Source organism: Pan paniscus, chromosome 12 (assembly GCF_029289425.2).
Source record: "Pan paniscus chromosome 12, NHGRI_mPanPan1-v2.0_pri, whole genome shotgun sequence".
NCBI classification, from domain to species: Eukaryota; Metazoa; Chordata; class Mammalia; order Primates; family Hominidae; genus Pan; species Pan paniscus.
In genome coordinates this window covers 14,747,970-14,760,762 of record NC_073261.2, presented here as the reverse complement: position 1 = coordinate 14,760,762, position 12,793 = coordinate 14,747,970, and the positions used below count along the sequence as shown (strand labels likewise).

The 12,793-nt window shown below is 33.4% G+C and overlaps 1 protein-coding gene across 7 annotated transcripts in view; it reads left to right on the top strand.

The window, feature by feature from the left end:
• ZNG1B (Zn regulated GTPase metalloprotein activator 1B) overlaps window positions 1-12,793 on the top strand; it is a 59,211-nt gene that overhangs the window by 14,714 nt on the left and 31,704 nt on the right. For 3 of the 7 annotated variants that reach the window (XM_055107388.2, XM_055107386.2, XM_055107392.2), the window contains exons 5-9: window positions 347-406; window positions 1,938-1,975; window positions 7,870-7,916; window positions 9,565-9,651; window positions 12,278-12,322. In XM_055107388.2, the coding sequence (XP_054963363.1) occupies window positions 347-406; window positions 1,938-1,975; window positions 7,870-7,916; window positions 9,565-9,651; window positions 12,278-12,322 (277 nt within the window). The remainder of the gene's footprint in view (window positions 1-346; window positions 407-1,937; window positions 1,976-7,869; window positions 7,917-9,564; window positions 9,652-12,277; window positions 12,323-12,793) is intronic. The other 4 variants (XM_055107389.3, XM_055107391.2, XM_055107387.2 and 1 more) reach the window with 3 other exon arrangements.

The window sequence follows — 12,793 nt, the reverse complement described above, 5'->3', positions numbered from 1 at the left end:
TATGATTGAATGATTATCATATTAAAGAGGTGAGAAAAATAAGTCTGATGTGCACAAAGCCATACTGCTCAAATTCTTTGATAATATCTGTTAATTAAATTATTATGGCATCGGTAGAAGAATGATGTTTTGTTTATATGTGGTTAGAATTGGTCTTTTTTAAAGGAAATAACGAGAGATGGAAATGGAATGGGTATAAATAGTTAAAGGTTCTATCACTATAATTTCCATAAGAAGATATATGTGTTTACCTGTTAATTTTACCAGGGCAAATTAAAACATGGATAGAATCATGTTTCTCAGTGTGAAGAAATATTTTTATTTGATGAATATTATATATTTTCAGGTGCAGTGGCTTCTATGTTTTGGGTTGATGCTGAATTAGGGAGTGATATTTACCTTGATGGTAAGTTAAAAAACAGTTTTCTTTTATCTTTCTTGTTTTTTTTTTTTTTTTTTCTGAGACAGAGTCTCACTTTGTTGCCCAGACTGGAGTGCATGGAGTGCAGTGGCATGATCTCGGCTCACTGCAACCTTTACCTCCTGGGTTCAAGTGATTCTCCTGCCTCAGCCTCCCGAGTAGCTGGGACTACAGGCGTGCACCATCGTACCTGGCTAATTTTTGGATTTTTAGTAGAGACGGGGTTTCGCCATGTTGGCCTGACTGGTCTTGAACCCCTGACTTCAGGTGATCCGCCAGCCTCGGCCTCCCAAAGTGCTGGGATTACAGGCGTGAGCCACCACACCCTGCCTCTTTTGTTTTTAAGTAAAATCTTTATGGTTAAGCTTATTGTTGTTCATTCATATTATAACTTTAATTCCTTGCATTGTTGTTCTTTTCACACTTTAGTTTAATGATGAAATCTTTGTTCATATACATTAAAAAACCCCAGACAGTGGTGGAACTCGATGTCACTCAACTTCCAATTTAGTGCTTCCACTAAGGTTTTCTTTAAAAAACAAAATGCTTTGTAGGTTTTCTGTATCCTCTGTTGTTTGATTTATGCCTTTAATATAATGTTAGAGCCTTTTATTTTAATCCGCCAGGCAATATGAGGATCATATTTTTGCTTTTATTTTCTCTTGAAGATAAGAATTAAACACTCCTCCCTTACTTTATTTACCTGAACACTTTTGGGCAATGAGATGCCTTCATTTAAAATATATTAGAAACTTTCTTAGTTAAGCGACTATGTTTTCTCCCTTTCTCTTTCCCTTTTTCACCTTTTTAAAAACCAGTCGAAATTTTCTTACTTTTTCAAAAGTAATAATCATTAAGAAATTTAAGAATTATTAAGCTGGGCCCCATCATTGAGCTCTAATATATGTGGCGGGTAACTGGTTGAATTCCTTAGGCATAATTAAACTCATTCTTTTGTTATCAGCATATATTCAGAGATTGCAAAATGAATTGGTAGTTTGGAAACTTAGGCATATGTTATGTAAAACATTTATGAGTTGGATTTGGATTTGGTGAGAGATGTTAGGAATGATACCTTAAGATGTCTCATTCTTTAGGCAATAATTTAAATCTTAAGAAAAGTCTTGATTTTGATTATGTGAAAATAAACTAGAAATAACCTGTCTTATGTACTTATCACATTTGACTATGTTATGAAATTTGACTTATATTTTGGATTGTAAGCTTTTTCAGTGCCAAGGAAATCTTATTTTCTTATTTAATTTAAAATTTTTATTTGTTTTATATCTTCTCTAGTGCCTTAAAGTAGTGCTAGCCACTCAGGAAACGCATTGACTTATTACTGGAATTTAATTAAATGGCAGCATTGGCAAGAGAAAAAAACAGTACATTGTTTTATTGAGTAGTATTTGTGAACTGAAATAGGTTAGTTTTAATTTTCATTCTGAAGTATGGTTGCATAAATATTAATAAACATTCTTTTTAAAAAGTGATTAAAATGTTTTTTCCTTTGTAGGTATCATAACTATTGTGGATTCAAAATATGGATTAAAAGTAAGTTGAAAGATTGCTATGAGTGGCTCATTACTGAGAGCTGGGAATATGGGGATTGATTGTTTAATTTTCTTTATGTTTGTATCTGAAATTTTCTTTAACAAAAACCTTTCTCAAAAAGATATCCTGAACAATAGGTGAAATTTGTGTTTTAATTATTAGTTTGTGTTAAATATTTCTTTTCTATTACTCTGAGTTTGATTTGGTGATAAAATTTGGAATTATAATTTGTAATAAGCATATGGGGTTAGGATAGAGTTTGGTATGTATAACTCTTCACAAGGATTCAACCCCAATATTGGTAAGTTTTTCCGTTCCATAGAAGAAGCTGAGCTTGATAAAGCATCTGAGATCTTATTTTTCTTGTTAAATTACTATTAAACACACACTGGAAATGAGTTTTTAAAAAATATTGAAGACCTAGGTGATGGGTTAATAGGTGCAGCAAACCACCATGGCACCCGTTTACCTATGTAACAAACCTGCACATCCTGAGCATGTACCCTGGAACTTAAAATTTAAAAAGTACATATTGAAGAAAATCAGGATATACACATAGGATTAGTAAGAAGACTCTCTCCATTAAAAGGCATCTTGCATCGCTTCTTGGTCTTTTGGCTAAGATCAAGTGTAAAAGACATCCTGCTATGAATGTTTTTGTTAACTTCTAAGGTCCTAGAATGCATTTAAATGAGGTTTAATTTATAAAATGCATTTACTAAGATCTTTAAAAGTATGTTGTTACATACAGTAAAATGATGTTTCTCAACTTCCCAAGTGAAATACCACTAAAGGCAGAAGAGAATGAAATCATCCCACCCACTGACCCGTTCCCAATCTGAGCATATGGATAGGGCCCAAAGCAGTAAGTTCTTAGAAGTTTAAATTCAGTGTTTAAAAATTAGTGTCTGTTTTGTATCCAACCTCATATCTGAACGTGTTAATTTTTTTTTTTTTTTGAGACAGAGTCTCATTCTGCTGCCCAGGCTGGAGTGCAGTGGCACCATCTTGGCTCACTGCAACCTCTACCTCCCAGGTTCAAGCGATTCCCTTGTCTCAGCCTCCTGAGTATCTGGGATTACAGGTGCACACCACCATGCCCAGCTAATTTTGTATTTTTAGTAGAGACAGGATTTTACCATGTTGACCAGCCTGGTCATGAACTCCTGACCTCAAGTGATCCACCTGCCTCGGCCTCCCAAAGTGCTGGGATTACAGGCATGAGCCACCACGCCCGGCCTGAACTTGTTAATGTTTAAGTTTGCTTTTTTTCCCCAAATCTTTGCTGAAATTATGCTCTAAGGGGATATGTCAGGTTTGTCAAATAGCTACCAATACCTCTTCACTGGGCCTTCTGTCCTTCGTTGATAGAGTGCCCTAATTTGAAAAGTTTGGAAGAAAACTCCTTTTTTAGAGTTTAAAATCTCAATTTATGAATTTATGAATATAATTTAAGAATCAAAGAATGATCCCAAATACAGTATTACAGTTTCACGCAGAAAAATTCCAATGACTGTTGGAAATCATATTTCTTGCAAAATGCTTATGGAGGTAGCAAAAAAGCCCCAAATTATTCATTTTGAATGTTTATTATAGGCATGTTTGAATCTACCTCTTCCATAAATTTATTACAAAATTTGATATACCTATGTGACAGATAACTGCTAAGACATTTTGTTTTTTTTTTATTTTGATAGACTGAAAATGCCATGCTAAAAGTCAAACTGTTTATGTATTTTATGATTATAGGAATAATTTTATATGTATAGTTGGGTATGGAGAAGAGTTAAATAGAATCTATTATCAGCATGATAGAGGCCAAAAAAACAAAGCAACATTCTGAATAATGCAAACACAGTAAACGTTTAACCTCCTGCTACCTTGATAAAACCTCTTAAATTATTAAATCAATATACCTACACAAAACTGACACACTGTCAGGATAATGGAAACTTTAGATTTTCTAAGTCGGATGCCAGATAAATAACTTTGCCTTGATATAAAGAATTTTCCAACTTGTCCAATTCGTCTGGTTGCAAAGCTTGACCTCAGTAGCTGCTTGTGATTCAGAGAATTCTGAGGCAGTACAAGTAATGACACTTGGATAATGGGCAGCAATTTAAGAATGTCATGCTTCACAGAGCCAGCGCATCACAAGTAAAGCTGAGAAATGGTATCCTGTGGCCAGCCAGCCAAATTGAAACCGAAATGGTAATTGATATCATGGGGTATCATGCTAATGGGATTGTCACCCATTTATCTGAAATATTCATTTTTTAATCATAGGCAAAGAATTGGACAACTTAAAATGACAGCTCTCTATTCTCAGGACTTGACACCCAGGCTACTGACATTGTTCTTTTCAGTTCCACAAATGTGACAGCATTTAATGCAATAGAAGCAATGAATGAAGTTACCCAGAGAAGGTCAAGTGAGAGGTTTCTTCTTGGTTCCTCTGTTATATTGCACAATCTGTTGAAACAATTCAGTCAGAAAACAGTTAGCTTGGAAAAGGCCAGAACAATAAATAGACTGACATTATGCAATAATTTTTTAAAAACTAAAATAGTGTTACATCTGTAACCAATCCATTTGAAAGAAATAGTTCCTGCTGCTGCTTTTTAAAAATGACACCAGACGTCTTTGACACTAGATTTATTTCCACTCTGGTCAACAGCAATGTTCTTTCATAGCCAGTGGGTTTTAAGATAGTTTTTTCTTTTCTTTCTTTCTCTTTTTTCGGTCCGGCTTCTTTCTTTCTTTCTGCAGAAAAGGACACCCTATAGCCCTTCATGAAGTTAGGTCTACAGTGGTGTTATTTCAGAGAGTTCCTTTGTTTCTCTCCCTAACCCCCCCAGCTTTATTGAGGTACAATTGACAAGTAAAAATTATATATATTTAAGGTATACAATGTGTGAATTACATTATAAAACAATCGAGCTAGTTAACCTATCCATCACCTCACATTGCTATTTTTTTGAGAGGGGGTGGTAAGAACAATTAAGATCTATGTTTTAGCAGATTCAAGTATACAATAGAATTAACTACAGTCATCATGCTGTAATTAGCTCTCCATGACTTATGCATCTTGTATAACAAACTTTGTATGCTTTGACCAACATCTCACACCACTCCCCTTTAATTTCCTTTGTTTCTTGTGGTAAGTTAAATTGGGGTTTTGATCCTTAGCCTTTTGAATATGTTGGATTAATTAGTATCGAAATTATTTTTGTCTTTTTTGATATATAAGCAAAAGCCATAGTTGTTAAGCAGAGATAAGGAATACTTTGGACATCTATGTAATATAAAATATTTAAAAAATATTTTGCAAAAATTTTTTCTTCATTTACTTATACAGGTGGAATAGAATGCCAAAATTTCCATTTTGTTTTATTTTATAAATGAAAGTCATCTGACTTAATGACCAAATGGTATATAATGTATTATTGGAGAATGTTCTTTTGAATAGAAGACATTGATTTTATACTTTTTGCAGAGTTTGACTTGGGAAGGTAGGAAGTCACATGAGGGAAATGCAGGGCTGATGTCTAAAGAAAATAAATGTTAATATGCACTTATTTTTTTAAATGTTTGTATGGCTTTCCTATGGGCATAGAAGAGGACATTTATCCTGCTATAATTGTGTATGATTACATATAATTTTAATACAGCTGTAAATATTGGCAGGCTCTCATTTGGGGTGATTTTCATTTATTTTTATATTTGATACTTTCTGACTGCCTGGAAGTAGTAAAACGTTAGTCTACCACTGTTAGCTTTGAGTGAAGAATTCTAATATTTTGGAGAGGTAAATGCATTTAAAACATTGCACATTACCTTGTGAAACTAACATTGTATTAGTTATATTTAGGCATGGAAATGCAAAAACAAATCTGTAATTCTTCTGACATATCATTTTTATGCCTCACAAACTCATAGCCAAATAACCCCAATTTCATATGTTAAAAAAGCTTTCATAAGGTCAATAATATAATATCTTGAAAAATATTTCAGTTTAAAAAGAATTTTCAGTACTATAGGATCATTCAGAGGCAGATGCCTTGTCAAAAATATATCATTGTTAAGTAGATTTACTGCTTAATGGGAAGAGATTTGTTGCTGCATGTTAGATGGCATTTTTCATGTAACATCTTTTATGTATCCCCACAACAGGAGGTGTTAATTACAATTCATTCAACAAATATGTCTTGAGCCTTTGTGCCAGGCACCATTCCAAGGTCTGTTAGCAGCCTCATTCTCTAGAGGCAGAGTATATAACAATAGGACTTGTTGTAGCCTCAGGCCAAGATGAATTATGAAAAAATATTAAACTTGATCTTTTGGCATCGAATGATTTTAGATACAATACTTGTCAAGTTCTGTGACTTCCATATTTGCAGAGTGGGTCTGCAGTTGAATTGAACAAGATTTTGCCTGAAGTAGAAGTATCATTGCCATGATTTTATTTCAGTTTTGTTTTCCTCAAAATAGAATTTGCTGAACTTTTAGAAGGAAAAAATGTTTCTTCTATAGACCTAATCAAGCTTGTTAAATAAAATTATTACCTGCTTGCTCTGAGGTTCCAAACTATTCAGATACCCCTAATGATCATCTCCCCATGAATTATGAAACTGGTTTGGCTCTGATATATGGTTATTGACATTTGTGTAGCATTGTACACAAACTGATTTTATGTGGCATAAAAGATTTCACAAAGACTTTAAAATTATGTTCATTTTACTTGATGGGTGTGTGTTCAATTAAAAAAAAAAGTCCCTGTGATTGTATATAAAATATAGTATCCTGTGATGATGAGGGTGTTAGATTTAGTTTCTTCCTTTATAAATGAAAATAGCCATCTCCCATAATTATTATGAAAGCTAAATGAGAAAAATGTATATAATTTATAAAGTTAGATTCAAGGATTTAATTCATTTGTAAAGTTGGCTTCAAATATAGAGTATTACTATAATCTAGTTGCCTCTAAACCTCAGTAGCCAGCTTTTTATTGTGACAGGGAACCTCTATTGAGGTTTGAGGTAATGAGGGTAAAAGTGTAATTTCCCAGAGAAGAAGCTTGTGATGTTGATGACGTTAGGGATGTAAACAGGATTATGAGGGGGGAAAAAAAAAAACAGACAACAAAACTTGCCTCCAGAGAGATGAAAACTACCACTTGGGCTCTAAGTCAGTGTCAAAATATTTTTTGGAGTTAGCCTGACTCTGGAGAGGTCAGTAAAATAAACAGTTGCACTGAGAGGCCAGATTAGCAAGTATGGGTTTCTAAATGATAAACTGCTTTTAGGCTAGAATCAGGGCTGAATCAGCCTTCCCACCACTTATTTGTTTCTAGGGTGTTTGAAAGGCCTAGTACTGAGTTCACGTGGTGCATGATTGTGGGCTGGGGTGTAGGGAAGTATTTTAGATTCTAATATGGGGGTTTGGTGTGAAGGGAAGTATATTAGATTCTAAGAAACTATATTTCAGTGGTTATCCTTTTTTTAAAATAAGTAATAATGAATATTTAGAACCAGAACAGTTTTGTAAGAAGGAAAATACCTAAAATCTGAACTGTAATCTTCTATGTTTTTATGACATTATGTGAATCAAAGGGGTTTTCCTTTTAAGTAAAAGAAAAGGTCAGGAGTATGAAATCCTAAGCCCTCTTCCTCCCCCTATAAAACCCCACAGGTTCACTTGTAGAAAAAAATTGCAAATGGGGAAGAAAAATGCTTTCAGCTAGAAAAGTTAGTTTTGGATTTGTGTATTCAGTAACAGAACATGTTGAAGTTTTTATTAGATGCAAGAAAATGTCTCTGAAGTAAAATCCTTTGTGTTGACATTAGATTTTTTATTGTATTATAGTAACTTTATTCAAACTTTTTTTTGTTTAGCATTTAACAGAAGAGAAACCTGATGGCCTTATCAATGAAGCTACCAGGTATTCATATTTAAAGTATATATTGATTGCTGGCTAATTGTAAAGAGAAAAATCACTAAGATGAAAACCAAAAACAAACTAAGAAATTTTAAAACATAGTCAAGGAAAATTTATTTTCTTTTTTCCCCTTAGTTGAATTATTGCTATCTATTTATAATGATCTCATAACTAAACTTTTACTTAAAGTCATTTTTGTCGTAGCATAAAGTGAATGCTGAACACAGGAGTTCTGTAATTTTGAGGAACTCGGGAAATATTAACATTTAAAAATATTTTCTTGTCATACAATTTCTTTGGGATTGAAGATTATATATATATATATATATATGTATAATAATAATAATAATTATTATTATTTTTTGAGACAGAATCTCACTCTGTCACCCAGGCTGAAGTGCAGGCTCACTGCAACCTCCGCCTCCCAGGTTCAAGCGATTCTCCTGCCTCAGCCTCCCAAGTAGCTGGGATTACAGGCACCCGCCACCATGCCCAGCTAATTTTTGCATTTTTTTTTTTATTTTTTATTTTTTTAGTAGAGATGGGGTTTCACCATGTTGGCCAGGCTGGTCTCGAGCTCCTGACCTCAGGTGATCCACCCGCCTCGGCCTCCCAAAGTGCTGGGATTACAGGCATGAATCCACTGTGCCTGGCTGAACTTAAGTATTTTTGTAACTTTTTTCCTTATGGCCAAATAGGAAATAGCCAGATTGGATTTGTGATGTACATACTGTTGAAACCTGCTCTTTCAGTGAACTAAAGTGAATTTAGTTTTGAGAATTTAGTTGTATTCTTTGAGATAAAGCATAAGACCCTGAATAATTGAGGAAAATTGAAAGAATTTCCAGTTTTACTATCCTGTTAATAGAAAACAGAGCTTCTGATTATTATCATCTACTTTGTTATCTAGCATTCAGTCAACTGGATTCTTTACAGAGATAATATACAGTATATTTATAGTGATAAAGAAGACATTTGTGCAATATCCTGATATATCTTCTGAAGTATAGCTTACTTTTTTTAAGAAATGGAGTCTTGCTATGTTGCCCAGGTTGGACTTGAACTCCTGGGCTTAAGGGATCCTCCCTCCTCAGCCTCCTAAGTAGCCAGGACTACAGGTGTGCTCTACCATGCCCAGCTCTGAAGTATAGTTTTAAAAAACCTGTTTAATACAGTTTTTAGTATTAAGTGAAGTTATTCTATTTCTTTGAAATTTTTGGTAAATATTACAATATTTTAGTAGGTAAACTCTTCTTCTTTTTACCATATTGGATATCTGAATTTTATGCTTTTCTTCACAAAGAAAATTATGAGTTTAAAATCATCCTTTTGATTGTAAACTTTTTGAGACTTACCTTTGTAGCACAAGAGTAGCAAGTAACAGAACTTAGTAAATACTTTGCGAATGGGTAATGTGAAATCTGAACTTGCATAGTAATGAATACAATTCATTCACATTGAAAAATTAGCGGATTAGGAGTAAACTGAATCACTCCTATAGAGCACTATATAATTCTTAACTGATGTATTGATCTACATGAGGTGTTTTTATTTATTTTTAATTTGTTAACATTTCTCTTTTGATGTATTAATCTGCATGCGTGTATATTATTTAAAATTTCTTAACATTTCTTTTTGTTTGCTATTTTAGGCAAGTTGCTTTGGCAGATATCATTCTCATTAATAAAACAGACTTGGTTCCAGAAGAAGATGTAAAGAAATTAAGAACGACAGTTAGGTACAAAATGATAAGTGTGTTAAGTGCCTACAGATCCATATTGTATACACAGAGTATTTTTTACTCTGATTGTTGCCCTGTAGAAACAAGGTATAAGGTTGACCTGCTTCAAGAACGTTAGGGAATCACATATATTGTTGATGGCTAATTGTTATATAAATGGTAATACATAAAATTAGTCCCCAGTGCTTGCAGAATATAGTTCACAGTTAATAGACTGATATTCAGGGTCTTCACACTCCATCTTTCTTTTCCTGTCTTCTCTTTGACTCTTTCCTAATGTCAGTCTTCCCTAACTTTACCCAGGATGGTTAATTCACTTTCCCATGGATGCATCCTGTCAGTTCCTGTCTTTACTCATAATGTATTCTCACTCTGCCAATCCCTGAGTTCTTTCTTGTTCTGTTTTTTTTTTAAAAATTTATTCTATAGAGCCTATTCTGTCTCTCCCCCCTTCCTATGTGAAGTCTTCCCTGACTCAAGTGGTCTCAGTTTTCCCTGAACTCTTGTTGACTTCATCTTCCTTAACTGTCAACCATGCCTTGTCTTCCAGCTTGCTTTAATATCTTCTTTGTCCATAGCCAAGGCTGATCAGCATAGGACAATCAGGACAATGTGAATGATGCTCAAATATGTGCTAACAGTCATTTTGCTGACTGTTCTGGAGACTCCCATTCCTTTTGAAAACAAAGATGGACTTTTCAAATGAGGTTATAGTTCAGGGACTTTGTTTTGAATTATTTTGTAAGACCTGAACTAATAAAAGCCCTATACAGAGAGACATTCGGTAGCTATTATTATTGGTTATCTTTAATGTGTACAATGCTTTGAGCGTGATGGCTCAAAATTACTATTCTTAGTATTTATAAGTTCTACTGACATTAGATTTTGAATCTGTCATCTCAGTTCATATAGTATATATTATAAATTGAATCAATAAAGGTAAGGCTCATTAGGAGATTATTTGCCATGATTAATGATTGTGGAAGAAAGAAATTCATATTTTTTCCACGTATTTCATCTTATTTTAATAGTAATGTCCTTAAACTTTACTATAAAAAAATATGTCTCCATGTGGAGGGTAGGTATTGTTGCATAGTGTTAAAGATCACAGACCTTGGAATCTGCTTGGGTTCTAATCCTTGGTCTGTTTCTCATTGTCTTCTTAGGGAGCTTATTTATCCTTTTAAAGCCTCCTCTGTAAAAGGCATAATGCCTATCATAAGTTTGCTTTGAGTATTACATGAGACAATGTTGGTAAACTTTGCACAGTGCTGACACATAGTAAGTGCTCTGTTAGCTATTATTATGTAATTTTTTTTCTTAGCTTACATAGTAAGTTCAAGGTATAGTAAAAAAGGGAAGAAAGAAAAAGATGGCTGATTTTGAAAAGGAGAAAGTGATGAATGAAGATTGCTTTTACATTTTTTGACACTGGTCTTCTAATCTTGTTTCTCTTCATAAATCTTGTGCACCATTGTGATTGCTAAGAAGAACACAATCTATTTAGCAAACGTTTTTGGCATAAAAGGAATGATAATTATTACTTGACTTTTATATCCTTATAGAGACCTAAGCTAAATCTCTTGACACTGACAATATTGACTATTAGCCAGCTTGTTAACAGTACTAGAAATGAATTTGGAAGAAGCAATTTGATAAATTACACACCCTTTTGGCTTTTACCCTCCCTTGATATCAGACTTGTGACTGACTCAGAATGATATTTGGGGAGGTGAAAAAAGGTCAACATGTTTGAGAGGAATTAGCCATCAGACTAGAGTGTATTCATAAAAGAAGATTTAAGAATTTTGTAAAATAGTGGAGAGACTTGCCTCAGAATCACTATATGTGGGAAGCCTTACCCATGAGAACAAACTTGAACAAGTAGCAAGAATCTTGGGTAAGTAACCCTAAAGACAATTGAATATATGATAGAGAATTGATGATTGATGATAGGCAATGGAAAAGATAAATAGATGAGGTGTACAGTGTGTTGAAAAGAATTTAACAGGTACTTTTTGGTGCCATACAAAGCCATATTCTATAGTATCAAAAGAGGGAGAACAGGCATAACGGGTAGAGAGCCTAATTAGGGAACTGACGAGGTTATTCTATAAAGGAACCTGGGATGTGTGACTTAGAATTACTGTGAATACTAAGGACAGGCTGGGGGCAAAGCAACTTACAACTAGGTTTTTATTTTTAGTGTGTATATAGCCATTTCTACCATGTATGCCTGAGGAAAAAAGTGACCACCGTAAAAATTTTGAGTATCTACTCATTTTTAAGAACACTAGGATAACTGACTATTTATGAATTATTTTTTCTAAAGTGAAGCGTCTTTTTATTAACCACAAAGTAGCCCTTAATCTGACAGTTGTGCGAATTTTTGCATATACGTTTTATTGATGTATGAGTGGAATATATGTGATTTATTGTTTGAAGGAAAATCACAATTATTTTTTAAAGCAAGTTTTGTTTTTCTGTTTTTTATTTTTTTCTGGTTCCAGATGTATTTGGGTATGCTTATTTCCTGTTTTAGAAACAATATACTTTGTATACTTTTTTAAAAAGTTAATTTTTACTTTTAAACTTTGTCTTCCTCATTTATTATTTATTTCAGATCCATAAATGGACTAGGACAAATCTTAGAAACACAAAGATCAAGGTACTTTAAAAAAGCTATTCCTATTAATAACAAATCATTTTAGTTATTAATAATAAACATTAAATAATTGACAAATATGCTTGATTCTGATATAAGAAATATCTAAGTGCATTTAAAAGAATTGGATCCAAAATGTTGTTTGGAATGCTCTTAATAAGTTAGTTTGGCATATTTGGCTAGTACATTTGCCTGTCTTCAAAACTAAGATTACAAAGCCATGATAACACTGTGTAAGTGTTTGCTTAATGAGGAAGAAAAGACTTCCAAACACTCGAGAGGGTAACTCAGTACAGAAATCTGAAGTATATTGAGGAATCTTAATTTGAAGTGTTTAAATGGCTTTTTAATATTTAAAAAGCCTTCTTAGTGTTTTATAGTTGCCAAAAAATACATGGAGTCTTTACCTTGAAGTTCCTGACAAATTCTTTTATTAAATTTTGACTTTCATTTTCTCTAGGTTCTGTTCCTAAA